Source organism: Herpailurus yagouaroundi, unplaced genomic scaffold (assembly GCF_014898765.1).
Source record: "Herpailurus yagouaroundi ecotype Mexico unplaced genomic scaffold, PumYag 188, whole genome shotgun sequence".
Lineage (NCBI taxonomy): Eukaryota > Metazoa > Chordata > Mammalia > Carnivora > Felidae > Herpailurus > Herpailurus yagouaroundi.
In genome coordinates, this window is record NW_024412419.1 from 23,482,342 (window position 1) to 23,499,064 (window position 16,723).

The 16,723-nt window shown below is 36.1% G+C and overlaps 1 protein-coding gene and 1 pseudogene across 2 annotated transcripts in view; both read left to right on the plus strand.

The window, feature by feature from the left end:
* PPP1CB (protein phosphatase 1 catalytic subunit beta) overlaps positions 1–16,723 on the plus strand; it is a 43,333-nt gene that overhangs the window by 12,197 nt on the left and 14,413 nt on the right. For both annotated transcript variants that reach the window (XM_040496394.1, XM_040496395.1), the window contains 3 exons: positions 11,515–11,646; positions 13,528–13,758; positions 15,849–15,953. In XM_040496394.1, coding sequence (XP_040352328.1) covers positions 11,515–11,646; positions 13,528–13,758; positions 15,849–15,953 — 468 coding nt within the window. The remainder of the gene's footprint in view (positions 1–11,514; positions 11,647–13,527; positions 13,759–15,848; positions 15,954–16,723) is intronic.
* Positions 4,234–5,470, plus strand: LOC121044600 (40S ribosomal protein S2-like; annotated as a pseudogene).

Genomic DNA, 16,723 nt, shown 5'->3' on the forward strand with positions numbered 1-16,723 from the left:
TCCTCATTTGTTTTTTTAACTGATGATTGGTTAATACTGTTCCCATTGTCTTCAATGCTTCAAGAACTGTTTTTACAGAAAGGGTAATAGTCTTAAACAAGAATATTGTTTCAGGACCTATTTCTTTGGCTTTTCCGATCAAACATGATTTCAGGAACTCACCATTAGTACATGGCTTTCCTTGCTTGCTAACACAGTAGCCAGTTGGAAATTTAATTTTGGTTGCAGTCTCATTTTTATTTGTGTGAAGAAATTCTGCTGTGATGAGATTCCATTTAAAATGTTTAAATTGTCTTTGCTTTTGAGTGAAATAGGAATGTTGTGATGATAGTGCTTAGCCTGGTAATGTGAACATATATTGTATTTTTTTAAGCATAGCTATAATGTTATAAATACAATGCTTAGCTGTCTAGTTCAGTAACAGAATAATCCACACTCCACTGTGCTTTAAAAGTGCAACATTTGCATTCCATTTTTCCTGCGTGATGAGTATGCACTGTAATAAAAGTAAAAAAATGTTTTTAAATGTTGCAGAACAGCAACAAGCAGGAACTCAAGACACTGTTGAGTTATAACTGTATTTCTGTAATTCGTAGTACCATGAGAAGCAGTGTGAAATGATAGAGTGCCCTGTGTCTCTGTCAGAATGAATCTGCTCTGCCATTGTATGGTGAAAGTGCCCATAGATGATACTTAATGGGGGTTGGGGGTGGGAGAAGTAAAGAAAAACATAACAAGTAAGAGTAGTTGTGTTTCCGTAAAACATTTTATTTATGGATGCTGAAAATTTATATAATTTTTATGTGTCTCTTCCTCCCCCCCCCCCCATCATTTCTTAAAAAGTAAAAACTCACAAAACCAGGCATTGGGCCAAATTTGATTCATGTTTTCCCCCTTTTCTGATGTGGACATGCTTGCACAGAAAGATTCTCTTATCAGGAGTAGAAGACCTTTACCAGTCAGGACTGGTAAAAAAAATATGGGGTTAGGCCCATAGTGTTTAGTCCTTGCAATGTATTCCTCTAGTTTCTGTATGTAATCATCCAAATTTCTCCTCTGTGACCAATAATCATATTTTGTGTCCTTTTCTGTATGTACTTGAGCAATGAACACAGGAAATTTTTGAGGGTTTTGATCCTTGAGGAAAAGGAAGCAGCAGTGAGCTCACCAATCACTCTGGCTTTTTTCCTGGAGGTATAGGGGAATAGATCCCAAACAAAAAGTGGCAGTCTTCCTGGACTCAAGAGGAGAGATGGAAGTCTGAAGCCATTAAAGTGTTGAAATTTAAATCCAAAAGAGGAGAGAACCACATAGATTCTAACCCCAAAATCTGCAGTCAGGTCCCCCTTAAGTCATTGACTTCTAAGGTATACATATACAAGAGAAGATTCTAAGAAACTCAGAAGAAAACAGTATCTGGAAAGCTAAAGATCTGAGCAGAGATTCCAGTATCACCCTAGTGCCAGAGAGGCAAAAGTTGAAGTTCAGACTGCCAAATTAGGGGGACTGTATTATAGTCTAAATTTTCCATTGATACTCCATCATGACCACTCCCTAAGATTGAGGGCAAAACTGAAGTAGACCAGCCCTCAAGAAAATGTAAGTCATTACTACTCTTACCACTGAAAGGAAACAATGCTGTCTGGAAGATGTCGTCTAGAGCTCATACAATTTCCATCCATAATCAGATATTTCATTCAGTGAAATGACCACAGGACATGCTAATAGACTTAACTGACCAGAAATCAGAGGAAAAAAGGGAACAAATCCCCAGATTATTCAGATATTAGAGTTATCACTGAGAGACTTTAAAATAACTGATTTAATGTGCGCAGGATAAATAAGAAATGATGGGAAATTTTATCAGAGTCCTGGAAACTTTACAACTAAAAAAGTACATTCACTAACAATGAGAATTTGAGAGTTGGGCTTACTAGCACAGTAGAAACAGCGGCATAGTAAAAGCTAGGAAAAAAGTGTTGTGTAGAAATTACGCAGTGCTGAGAAAAAAACGGGAAATAAAGCAGGAGACAGTGGAAAGGTTTAACATACATAATGGGAGTCCCAGAAAGAGAGGAGATACAGGATAGAGGAAATACTGACCAAGACTTCTCCAAAGGGAGAAAGATACCAAAAGATTAAAGAAGCTCCATGGATTCCAGGAAGGAAAAATACAAATAAAACTATATTGAAACCCATTGTAGACTTAACTGCTAAAAATTAAGAAAAAGAAAATCTTTATGTTTTAATCTTTTTAATGTTTGTTTATTTTTGAGAGAGAGATAGCACGCGAGTTGGGGAGGGACAGAGAAGGGGGGGGCATGGAATTGAGCTGTCAGCGCAGAGCCCGATGTAGGGCTCAAACTCATGAACCATGAGATGATGACCTGAGTTGAAGTTGGCCTCTTAACTGACTTAGCCAACCAGACACCCCAAAAGAGAAAATCTTAAAAGCTACCAGAGGAAACAAGTCATTAAATGACCTTCAAGAGAACATTGATGGTTGATATATCACCTGAAACTACAGATGCCAGAAAACAATAGACTGTCCTTTTAAGGTGCTGAAAGAAAAGGAAGAATGCTAATCTAGAATTCTAAATCCAGTGAGCATATCCTTCAGAAGAGAAGGTAACGGATGCCTTCATGATCTTGCGGTTCCTGAGTTCGAGCCACATGTCGGGCTCAGTGCTGACAGCTTGGAGCCTGGAGCGTGCCTGAGGCTCCAGGCTCCAATTTAGACTATAATACAGTCCCCCTAACTTGTCTCTGTCTGTCTCTGTCTCTCTCTCTCTCTCTCTCTCTCTGCCCCTCCCCCACTCACGCTCTTGTCCATGTCTCTCTTTCTCTCTCTCTCTCTCTCTCTCTCAAAAATAAACATTAAAAAAAAATTTAAGTGAATACTGATACAGACTGGTACTGGAATTTTCTAGTAAAGTTCGTATTGAAAGAAAATGATTCCAGATAAAAGCACAGAACTGCAGAAGTAAATGAACAACAATAAGGATAAATGTGTGTAATTATAAATTAATGCTTTTTAAAACAATTATGGTTTGTAGGGTTTAAACTATGTGGAAGCAGTATATGACAACTGTAGAACAAAAGGCTAAAAAGTGCATTTGTTATTTCTAGAGTAACTACCAAAAGAAAAAGAATATATAACTAAAAAGATAACAGAGGAGAAAATGGAGTAATAAAAGATAATTGTTCCAAAGAAACGCAAGAAAAGAGAAATAAAGGAATGAGGAACATGTGATACAAACAAAGCAAATGACAGGATTTGTCCGTAATTATAGTAAATGTGAAAGGAGTAAACACTCAAGACAAAGTTCAGAAGACCTAACTATACTGTATACAGGGAACATATTTTAAATTTAAGGGCAAAGATAGAAGAGTAAGCACCAGAATGGGAGAACTGCATCATGCACACATTAACCAGAAGAAACCTGGTTGGCTGTATACATCAGAAATAGTATATAAGGCAGGAAGTATCACTAGAGGTAAAGAAGGGCATTGCATAATGTTAAAAGGATGAATGCCACAGGAAGAGACAATAATCTTAAAATTTTTAGGTATCTAATATTATAGGTCTAAAACACAAAAAGGAAAACTTGATAGAACCAAAAGGTTAAAATAGACAAAACCACACTATATAGATTAACGTACCTTTCTCAGTAACTAATAGAACAAAGAAAAAATCAAGGATCTAGAAGATTTAAACAACACAGTAAATTTGACCTAAGTGACACACACAACACTTTACTCAACAACTACAGGATATACACACTTTTCAAATATGTATGGAACATTTACTAAAGTATGCAATATGCAGTACCAAAAAGCAATTCTCAGTAAATTTAAAAGAAATGAGATCTCAGGTTCTCTGATTTCAGTAATGATAAACTAGAAATCAATAGCATGTAAATAGAAAATTCTCAAATACTTAGAAATAAGCAGTGTACTTTTACATATTTTACTGCTACTGAAGAAATAGCAGTGAAAATTATAAAATGTGTTGACCTGAATAAAAATACATGTCAAACTTGTGCAATTGCAGCAAGAAGCAATGCTTACAGGGATATGTATAGCTTTAAAAATACATATAATAATATATATTGGTGGGGAGGAGGGAAGGCTGAACATTAAATTTTTATTTCAGGACAGTAGAAGAATAAGGAAAGATATAATAAAGATGAGAGCCGAAATCAAATAGAAATCAAATGTATGATTTTTTAAAATGAAAATGTTGAAGCTTCTTCTCTGGGAAGACTCCAAATAACAGACGACACCAGTGCTGTGGGAGGGCCCAGGGGCCCTGGAATGGGAGGCCATGGTGGCTTCCACAGAGGTTTCAGCAGCAGCATCTGGGGCCAGGGCCATAGCCGGGGTCAGGGCAGGAGCTGTGGAGCTCACGGAGGCAAAGCCAAGGACAAGGCTGCCACTAGGCTGGGCCGCCTGGTGGTCAACGACATGAAGATCAAGTCTAGAGGACACCTGTCTCCTCCCTGCCCATAAAAAGAATCTGAGATCATTGACTTCTTCCTGGGGTCATCCTTCAAGAATGAGGTTTTGAAGATTATACCTGTGCAAGAAGCAGATTCATGCTGGCCAGTGGACCAGGTTCAAAGCATTTGTTGCCATCAGAGATTACAGTGGGCACATCGGTCTGGGTGTTAAGTGCTCCAAGGAGGTAGCCACTGCCATCCATGGAGCCATCATTCTGGCCAAGTTTCTCGTTGTCCCCAGGCAGTGAGTCTACTGGGGAAACAAGATTGGCAAGCCCATACTGTCCCATGCAAGGTGACTGGCTGTTGTGGCTTTGTGCTGGTGCTCCTCATCCCTGCTTCCAGAGGCACTGGCATTGTCTCAGCCTGTGCCCAAGAAGCTACTGGTGATGGCTGGTATTGATGATTGCTACACCTTGGCCAGGGGCTGCACTGCCACCCTGGGCAACTTCGCCAAGGCCACTTCTGATGCCATTTCCAAGATTTAACAGTTATCTCATCCCTGACCTTTGGAAAGAGACTGTGTTCACCAAATCTCCTATCAAGAATTCACTGACCATTTCGTAAAGACCCACACCACAGTTTCCATGCAGAGGGCTCAGGCTCCAGCTACGGCCACAATATAGTTTTATACAAGAAAAATAAAGTGAATTAAAATTGTTTAAAAAAGAAATTGTTGGTAAAATTAATAAAATTGATAATCCCCAGAAAGACTGATAATGTAAGAAATAGAAAACAAATTATCAAAAAAGATACAGGAGATGTGACTAGTAATGGAGACTAACGAGATGGAACAAACAAAAGCAATAATGTAATCCTGGCTGGGATTCTGTACTAGAGGAGAAGAATGTGCTATAAAGGACATGATTGAGACAGTTATTAAAATTGTAGTATATTCTTCACATTAAAGATTTATATCTGTTAAATTCCCTGGATCTGATAATTTATACTGTGCTATCTTTTTTTTTTTTTTTTTAAGTTTATTTATTTTGAGGGTGGGGAAGGGCAGAGAGAAAGAGAGAGAATCCCAAGCAGGCTCCATGCTGTCAACACAGAACCCGATGCGGAGCTCTGTCTCACAACTACGAAATCGTGACCTGAGCTGAAATGAAGAGTTGAACACTTAACCAACTAAGCCACCCAGAATACAGTCTGTTCTTAAATGGGTCAGAGAAAAGTTATGTATATGTATTTTAAAGGAAGTTAAGATTTTATAAATAACTTAGTGCTAATAACTTTTATAATTTAGATGAAAAACTAATCTTGACAATACTGATAAAAAGGAATAGAAAATCTGAATAGTTTTATATATGTTAAAGAAAATGAATTTGTAGTTGGAATACTTCTCAAAAAAAATTCCAAGCCCATTTGGTTTTGCTGGTGACTTAAATATTTGAAAAAGAAGAAATTAGGCCAATTTTGTTGAAAGCAGAAAAAGAGAGAACACTTTCCAACTTGTTCTTTGAAGCCAGCACAACCCTAATACTTAAATCTGACAACTATCAAAGAAAGGCAATTACCGACCAGTATCGCTCATGAATATAGCTACAGAAATCATGAGCAAATTGTTAGCAAATTGAATAAGAAAGATAAATGTCATAATGTTGTGGGGTTTATTCTAGGAATCCAAGGAACACTCAATTGATATAAATCATATTAACAGAATAAGGTGGAGGGGGATTATTATCTCAATGGATGAGATACAGTATTTGATAAATTTTAACATCCTTCATGATAAAAATTCTTAGCAAACTGAGTATGTACAAAACTATAGCTATCATGGTGAGAAATATTGAATGCTTTTTTTTCTCTTAGTTCAGGAACAGGACAAGGAAAACCTTTAGCACACTTTTCTTCAGCATTGTCTTGGAGGTCCTAGTCAATTCAATGAAGAAGAAAAAAGGGAAAGAAGTAGTAAAAGTCTTCACAGATGATATGGTTGTATACTTGGTAAATCCGAAGGGATCTTCAAACTGTTAGACTAGGAAACAAAGTCACTATTCATAAATCAATTACACTTAACATCAAATAATTAGAAAATGAAATAAAACACATTTACAAAGCAGCACCCCTTCAATTCAATTTAATGAAAATGTGCAGGACTGCCCCTTAAACACTACAAAACATTGGTGAGAGAAACGCATGACAACTGAAAGAGATACCATGTTTATGGAAGACTCAAAATTATTACTAAGGTAAATTCTCCCTGGATATATTAATTCCCAGTTAAAACTCCCACAAGCTGAGGGTGAGGAGAAATAGACAAGCCAATTTTAAAACATATTTGAAAATGCAAAAGGACCTAGGTTAGCAAAGGCAATCTTAACAAAGTTGGAATGCTTATATTATGAGATAACTTTATAAAAAAACAACAGTAGGGGCGTCTGGGTGACTCAGTCCGTTAAACATCCAAGTCTTGATATGGGTTCAGGTTAACTCAGGTGATCTCATGGTGGTGAAGTTGAGCCCGCCCACCACCATCACCATGCTGAGCGTGGAGCCTGCTTGGGATTCTCTCTCTCTTCACCCTCTCCCAGTTGTTCACATGCACACATATGGTGCGCGCACGCTCTGTCTCTGTCTCTCAAAATAAAGTTTCTTTTAAAAAGCTACAGTAATTAAGACAATGTAGTACTGCTGTAAAAATAAACAGATTAATGGACTATATGGAGTGTCCATAAATGGATCCACTCATGTATGGTCAACCTGATTTTTCTACACATCTCCCCCTGCAGTTCTGTGGAGAAAGGATGGTCTTTACAATAAATAGTGCTAAATCAATGGATTATTGAATGAGATAGGCTAAAATAGTAGGCTAAAATAGTAAAGCGTCTAGAAGGAAACATAAGGAAATATGTTTAGAGGAGATAAACATTGCTGAACACAGTAACATGGATAGATTTCACAGAAGAATGAGCAAAAGAGTATGTATACTGTATATTTCTATTTATCCAGAATTCAATAACGAGTCAGATTAATCATACTGAAAGAAATAAAAATAGTAACCTTCGGCATTATTATTGAGTGGTTAAGGGTATAAGGGAGCCTTCAGGGTTGCTGGAAGTATTCTGTATCTTGATGTGAATGTGATTACTTAGGTGTATACATAGTTAAAATTTGGGGCACCTGGGTGGCTCAGTCGGTTAAGCCTCACACTTTGGCTCAGGTCATGATCTCACAGCTGGTGAGTTCAAGCCCTGCATCTGGTCTCTGTGCTGACACCTCAGAGCCTAGAGTCTGCTTTGGATTCTGTGACTCCCTCTCTCTGCCCCTCCCCCCCACCTCAATAAGAAATAAACATTAAAATTTTTAAATTTATTGAGTAAATGCCCATAATGTTAGTGTACTTTACTGTATATGTGTGATACCTCAAAATATTTTCTAAACAGCAACAGCATGGTAGATATTTCCTATAATGGCATATTTACCTGGTTTGCAATTATTGGCTGCTAAATTTTTTTCTGGGAAACTTTTGACTAAGAATTTTTTTGTGGTAGTAGAGGGAGGAGTGTGTTGAGTTAGAAGACTGGTTCTAAATTCTTCTCTGCTGCTTTTTACTCATTCTAGTTTTATAAACCTGGGCTCCCTGATTTTCAAGTTTTTAAATTTTTCTGTTGTATAGTGTGGATAATAGCTTCCCTTTCTAATTCTTGGGACATCAAAAGGATTAAATGAGATGATTGATGTGAAATTGCTTTTCACCTAATGAGTTATAAATTGTGCAGATTTTTAGTATCTTCATAATCTAGCTAGGTGCTTGTATCTAAGCTCATATACCCAAATTCTGGAACCCCTCATGGATATTGTGGCAGTGAACTCTTTGTTAACAGGTTGCCTTGTTTTACTCCCTGTTTTCAGATGACTGAGAAGTTTGAAATGCTCTTGGATATTTGGGTGTACATACTGGCGGGAGTACATGAGGGAGCAGGACTTTTGAATTGACAAGACAGCTGGAATTGCCCTGAGCCATCTATCATTTTTTTCCAAATATTTGGATAATTTATTCCTAAGATTTGGTCATTTGTCAAATGCTTAACCTTTAGAAGAACGTTTAGTTTCTCTAACTGCATTTCATCAACTTTTAGAAGTGATTTGATTACGCAATGCTCCATTGTTTTATATGCCAGTAAGAGGCAAAAAGCAACTGCCAATTAAAATTGTAAGAAATTATTGATTGCAGAGTATTTCTGAACTTAAAAATTAATTGGGGAAAACCATGCACCTTAAAAATCAACGAAATTTCATGTGTGTTTTTGTTTTGGTAAATTTTTAGTTTTATGGATTAGCATGACTTCTAAATTGAAGCGTTTTTAGCTTTGTAAAAATATTAGTCAAAGTACACCGTAGTGTAACCTAAATTACTTGGGAGGTCGAAATTAAACAGATAATTTACAGAGAAAATAAAACAAATATGAGATAAAATATTCACCACTGTAATTTAGACGCTTTAAATTGACATGTCAGAGTGACACACACTAGTTTTAATGATTGTCATCAAGTTACAACCAAGTGTTGTTAACTTGAAGTGTTTTATTACTACAGAATCATAACAAAAATTGTGGGAACTTTTCTAAGAGCCAACTTTTGTTTGTGTTGTCCATTGCTGTTATCTTTAAATAATTATTTTTAGTGAGTATTTGTCATCTGAAAGCAACAAGAGATCTTTAATCCTTCAAGAAAAATAACTTTTTCCCCTTCAAGAAAGTAGACAGGTACTTGATGCACTGATGGTAAAACTGTATTTTGCAAATATCATTTCCCATACAGTTAAGACTTAATGCCAAGATTAAGAATTTTACAGAGAATTGCATCTAAGCTAGTATTGTAGATACTTACTGGAAAGTACAAGTAAGATGCCCTTTTTGGTCTTAGAAAAATCCACATATCTTGGGGCGCCTAGGTGGCTCAGTCAGTTAAGCGTCCGACTTCGGCTCAGGTCATGATCTCGCGGTCCGTGAGTTCAAGCCCCGCATCAGGCTCTGTGCTGACCGCGCAGAGCCTGGAGCCTGTTTCGGATTCTGTGTCTCCCTCTCTCTCTGACCCTCCCCCATTCATGCTCTGTCTCTCTCTGTCTCAAAAATAAATAAACGTTAAAAAAAAAAAAAAGAAAAATCCACATGTCCATGGAAGTAGGTAATTGATGATTATGAGCTAGTACTAATGTAGAAGCTATGATAAAGTTCCTATAATAAAAGCAGTTCTGATGATGTTTTGAATTTCAGGGGTGATCTTATTAGCAGTCATATTTACTAAAGTACATTTCAATAGAGTCTGTCTTTTCTGTTACTTAGATATTACTATATTAATGTTATGTATACATGGATTGACTTTTGCATGTGGGGGCCTTTTTTTTTTTTTAACCTCTGAACCTGACAAAAGAAACATAGTCTTTAACAAGAAATGTGTGGACTTAATTGTAAATGGGAAATAGTAGGGATATGTAGAGATACAGTCTGCTTTCTTTTTTTAAATACCTTCTCAGCCTTTGCTCTGTTGATGGGAATGCAAACTGGTGCAGCCACTCTGGAAAACAGTGTGGAGATTCCTCAAAAAATTAAAAATAGAACTTCCCTACAACCCAGCAATAACACTACTAGCAGTTTATGCGAAGGCTAGAGAACTGCTGATTCCATAAGGGCACTTGTACCCCAATTTTTATAGCAGCTCTTTCAACAGTAGACAAATCATGGAAAGAGCCCAAATGTACATCAACTGATGAATGGATAAAGAAGATGTGGTTTGTATATACAGAATGAATACTTGGCAAAAAAAAAAAAAGGAATGATATCCTGCCATTTGCAACAACGTGGATGGAATTGGAGGGTATTCTGCTAAGTGAAATAAGTCAGTCAGAGAAAGACACATACGATGTTTTCACTCATAGGTGGAATTTGAGAAACTTAATAGAAGACCATAAGGGGAAGGGAGGGGGAAAATTAGTTTTAAGCAGAGAGGGAGGCAAACCCATAAGAGACTTTTAAATACAGAGAACAAACTGAGGGTTGATAGGGGAGGGGGCAGGAGAGAGGAGAAAATGGGTGACAGGCATTGAGGAGGGCACTTGTTGGGATGAGCACTGGGTGCTGTATGTAAGTGATGAATCACAGGAATCTACCCCCCGAAACCAAGAGTATACTATATACGCTGTATGTTAGCTAACTTGACAATAAATAATATTTTTAAAAAAATAAAAAATAAATGTTTTTTCAGTTAAGATTAAATGGGAGCAAGCAGTGTATTTAGAGAGAAAGAGCCAATGGAGAAGGTAATGAGAGGAAATGATTTCAAGTTCAGTTCAATAGGGCAAATAAGAACTCCTCATGTACCATTCCTCCCTCCTCTGTTCCAGAAGTTACTTATTAGTTGATAGATTTTATTGTTCATTCATAGGAAAAATGCTTTCCTCCATCTAAATAGCTTTTAGAGTTTTTCATATAGTGCCCTTGTGTGACATAATAACACATTAAAATTTAATAGCTATCTGGAACCTTTTAAATTTTGTTTTGATTAGAAGTTGGAGGGTGGGAATTGTTAAAATTCTTAAGACTGTTCATAATTTTCCAAGGACGTGTGTGAAACTAAATCACCTACTGACAGCCACTTTTTGTTTCATTTCCCTTTCTTCATAGCCACTGGTTCTTAATGATGCTATTTTGGCCTTTTCCTAAATGCAAGACTTTACTGAGAGAGTAGACTATCCTCAAAGGTGCTGTTCCTAAAATCGTTTAGGTCTCTTGGGCTGCAAGGTTGGCCATTGGAAAGCACAAAGGACTGCATTTCTGTGGCAGCAGCCTTGAGGAGCATCATTAGAAACCAGCAACAATAAGATAGAAAGGCAAAGATCACTGGAATAACCTTACTGTTAGCCATAGAACACTACAGGGTATCTGGTAGTTTGCTGTCTGTGTGACTTTCTGGACCTTCAAAATATGGGCATGACTTTTTTTTTTAAGGATTATTTATTTTATAGATACATTTTTAAAAACTGACCATTTTATTCATTGTCTAACAGTACGAGGATGTCGTCCAGGAAAGATTGTGCAGATGACTGAAGCAGAAGTTCGAGGCTTATGTATTAAGTCTCGGGAGATCTTTCTCAGCCAGCCTATTCTTTTGGAATTGGAAGCACCGCTGAAAATTTGTGGTATGTAATCGGGTAAAGTTGGAAACAGTCTATTTTGAATACCAGTTTTCCTCCCCTAATTAAATTGAAGGTGATCTAGAGAAAACATTTAAAAATTTTTGTATAAGAGAGATTGATAGGTTTGATAACATAAAATATAAAAATTAAAACTTTCATAAAATAGTAAGTTACAGACAATATTTTTAATATACATCAGATAACAAGATTGCTATTCACAGTTTTTAGTTCTTAGAAACAAGACAGACAATACAATAGAAAGATCTTTTTTTTAAGGCAGATTTTAGAAGAAATTCAAAGGGTCAATAAATGTAAGATCCTCAGCCTCACTAGTAATCAGTGAAATACAATTTAAAAACAAATCCTAAACTCTAAACATGTCGGAAAAAAAGTCAAAAACTGATAATCCAGTGTTGTCAAGGATGTAGAGAAATGGGCATTTTGGTGTACCAGTTACAAACTAAAGTTTGGGTGGCAATATGGCAATATCCATGGTGTTATAGTGGCTTCTGGCCAAAAACAAAAATTTACAACCTTAGGTTGAGTGATCACATTGTTTTAGCCAGAAAAATTGTTGTACAAAAAGCGTTTTTTATAGTTCACGTAACAGTGGGAAGTGGTATAATTATCGTTGGCTTTTGGTTTGATAACTGGTAGTGGCTATTTGTGTCTATGACATAACTTTACATGGACTTTGATGATGGACTTAATCATCATCTTTTGCTCAGTCAAGGACTATTTTTATATGTAAAAATTTTCACTGTCCTGCATGTTTCTTAGTGATCCACATTCATACCTTGTAATCTGCAGATGCTTAGTGTGTTCTTTACTTTTTTTTCCTCTTTCTTGTGTTTACTAAGTCGTGTGCTTGGTGCTTCTTGATACAGTATCTAGCAAATAAAAGATATTAGCTAAGTAAATGTTTGTTGAATAAATTAATTTGCTTAGAATATCACCTTTAAGTAAGAGGTAATATGATATTTTGTGGAGTAGAGCCTGGCTGGCTCAGTTGGTAGAGCATGCAACTCTTAATCTCAGAGTTGTGAGTTCGAGTCCCAAGTTGGGTGTAGAGAGGACTTAAAAATAAAATCTGAAAAAGAAGAATTTTGTGGAAATGATCAGTCTCTTCTATGAATTTAAATGAAGCAAATGTAGTTACTTGTAACATTTTAAAATGATTCCAGTTCTCTGCAAGATACTCTTTAAAATGCTTTGATACAGAAATAATTGGAGGGTAATAGAAATTAGTTATACTAAATATTTCTAAATTCTGGCTGTCTCACTCTTGGGTATAACAAAGTAATGTTAAACTACCAGATAATAAGAGTAACTGTAGTAGTTATCTGTTATATAACAGATTACTCCAAAACTTTATGGCTTAAAACAGCATGAATTTATCACCGCATTGTTTCTATGAGTCAGGAATCCAGGCACAGCTTAGCTGGATCCTCTGGTTTTGGGTCTCTCACAAGGTTGCGATCTAGGTGTGATCTGGGACTACATTCATCTCAAGGCTCAATGGTGAAAGGATTCAGTTCCTTAAGGGCCGATGGACTGAGAGCTTGGTTCCTAATAAGTGTTTGGCCAGAGGCCTCCTTCACTTCTTTGCCATGTGTGCTTCTCCATAAGGTAGCTGGCTTCAGCATCAAGAATGAGAGATGGCAAGAGAGTACAAGCAGATTGGAACTCGTGATCTTTTGTAACCTAATTTCAGAAGTGACAGCCCATCCCACTTTTTCTGTCTCCTGTTTGTTAGAAGCGAGTCACCAGCTCCAGCCCACATTCAAGGGGAGAGGATTACACACGGGTGTAAACATTGGGAATCATTTGAAGCTGCTTCCCACAGTAACCAAATGCTCTAAAATTGTCTTTTTCTATTTTCAGGAGATATTCATGGACAGTATACAGATTTACTGCGATTATTTGAATATGGAGGTTTCCCACCAGAAGCCAACTATCTTTTCTTAGGAGATTATGTGGATAGAGGAAAGCAGTCTTTGGAAACCATTTGTTTGCTATTGGCTTATAAAATAAAATATCCAGAGAACTTCTTTCTCTTAAGAGGAAACCATGAGTGTGCTAGCATCAATCGCATTTATGGATTCTATGATGAATGTAAGTAAAATTAAAAATTTATCTTTTATTAATGGGAAAATTCCCTAATACTCTCTAATATAATTTTCCAGTTCAAAAGATTTCTTTTGATCCATTTTTTTTTTTAATATAATTTATCAGGCATAGGACCAAGAATAATCTTTCATGGAAGAAAAACCTGAAACCAGGAAACGTTACCAATTAAACTAGTTTTTTGGGATCTCTTAAGATCATGGTATTTCAGGTTGACTGCACCTTACTCAGCTGAAAGGGCCTCTTGTAATTAATCAGTTCATTTGGCAAAATATCCACGTGAAACAGAGGTCACTATAGATAATAGCCTCTGTTTTTCTAGTATCTATTAAGATTTTAGCTCTCAGCATTCTTGCGATAAGATGGAAATTTTCATTGGCCCTGTGTCACAAGAAATATTCACAAGTTGTAGGGCGCCTGGGTGGCTCAGTTGGTTAAGCTGCCAACTCAGTGTCTGCTCAGGTCATGATCTCACCTTTCGGGAATTTGAGCCCCACATCCATGCTGTTAGTGCAGAACCCACTTGGGATTCTGTCCCTCCCCGGCACACGTGCAGTGCTCTCTCTCTTCCTCAAAATAAATAAACTTTGAGATAAAGAAGGAAAAATATTGAGAAGTTCTATGAAATTTTTTCAAAGTTTAAGTTTATTATTAGAATTTTAATTTGTGCCTATAAAACGAGAGATGAGGATAGCAACTACTCAGATATATTTTACTGTACTCGTTTTCTTCGGTAAGAAATCACTGATTTCCTGTTTTGTAGTAATGTTTCCAAGTGTAATTACTAAATTACTACATTTGAATTGGTCTTTTGCTTTTGTTAGAGTATGGGAAAGAACACGTTTGGTTAATTACAATTTAGAACCAAATACAACGATTTTCAAATTGAATTTATTGTTTTTTGGTGGTGAATTCTCCATTAGAATCTATTTTTGTTTTTTTCCTTCCTTAAATATGGTAGACTCCTATTCAAACTCCTATCTTCTTGGTTTGTATAATTTGACAAGAGGAAGTGTGTATACCAGGCACTACTCTACACACTAGGAATGCAGCAGCGCACAAGACAGATCATCTCTAGTCTCATGGAGCTGCGTTCTACTAGGAATGATTCTACATCTGATTTTACATGGCATTTTTACTTCTAAGGTGTAATGTATGGTTTCAACTGTTCAAATCAGACCAGTAGACAGGAAGCAGATTGTAGTACCTCTAACTATAACCACTTTTCTAAAGCTATATGAGGAATAGAGGTGTGTTTTTAAAGAATAAAATATGGGCTTGAGTATCCTCAAGGTTTATAGAAATGACATCAGTTGAGCTAATGTACATGAGAGAAGCTTGTAAAAACTGCTTTGAGTTATACTTTTTCACAGAGAGGCAGGTTATGGCATAAAAGCATAGGAAATTAGTGCTGTGTCTTTCATCGCTCCCCAGCGTTAGTTGTTGCAACTTCTTGCCAAATTCAGGAAGATCAAGTAACTCTAAAAAGGTGAACATACACTTGAGATTTCTCTTGTCGTAGCTCTTTATGCTAGACTATAGGAAAATTATAGCCTTCGTGTCTCTATTTATACTTTATGTAGTGCCAAGTTGTAATTCACTCAAAAGTGAATACCATTGAAGCATTTGGAAATTGTCCTTTCTTGGCAGTAAATTTATGCTGTGTTACTCAATGCATTAGAGTTAAAATGGACAATCTCCAGAGGTACCCCTTTCACTTTTGCTTACTTATTTGGCTAGGTATTCAACTAATGTACACATTGAATGGAACAGATAAACTAGTAGTCTGTTAGACTATTTCAAAGTGACTATATTATAGTGATCTTAAAAGACAAAAGAGTTTGATATATGTGTTCCGTAAAATACCTAGCACAATCTTTCAAGTTTTTTAACTTTATGGAAGGTGTTGAATGTTCATTAAATTTATTACCTTTTTAAAAATATACAAGAAGCACTCATTACAGAAAAAACAAAGTGCAGTATAAAGAATAAAGTTGAAATTATAATCCTGTGGCTATGAGATAACAAATGAAAACAGTTTTAGATTTATTTCTTCTATTTGCGTGTTCTTTTTATAGGCAAACGAAGGTTTAATATTAAATTGTGGAAGACCTTCACCGATTGTTTTAACTGTCTGCCTATAGCTGCCATTGTGGATGAGAAGATCTTCTGTTGTCATGGAGGTAGACTAGTAAATTTGCTTTATGGGTTCTTCTCACTGTCATTCCATTGTTTGGAAAAGACCTACAGTAACTAGGATGCACACTGTGGAAAAATATAGCTGTGCTTGTGTAAAAGGTCAAATTATTAAAACTGTTCTGAACATGGCTAAAATCTCTTTTAATAACTAGAAATTTATGAAGGTTTATACAAAATGAATGTTTAGTTGAGTACTTATCTTTAAAGAATTTCACATGTGAGGAGGATAACCAGAGTTTTATTTGAAATAACGTATTCCCTTTGCTTCATTTTTGATAGAAAGATACCACTACTGTCAGTCAAAATGAGAGGATCATGATTACTTTCCTGCCAGTATTAAATACCTTTCATTAGAATCCAAATGAAATTGGGTTTATTAGTCCCACATATCAGGAGTTCTAGGCTGTATGTAATATGTCCATTTTCATCCTAAAGATAATTTTTGATAGAATAATTTATTCTGTATAACTTTTAAAATAAGCAGGAGTAGGTGCCATGAAAATATATAGATTGTATATTATCTGGCTGTCTTAAGAAATTAAAAACCTATTGATAAAATACATGTTTCCAAAAAGTTTAAGATAAAATAAAGTATATTTCAAAACAGATACTGACTAATGAAAAGGATTTAATTATGTCAAAGCTCTTGTAGAAGCAATAGTTTTTATGCAGTCTGGAAAGGGAAAGAATTGTTGGACACATGTTTATGGAAGCCTGAGTTAGAAGGATGGAGTAGACTTTGAAGAGGTGTAAA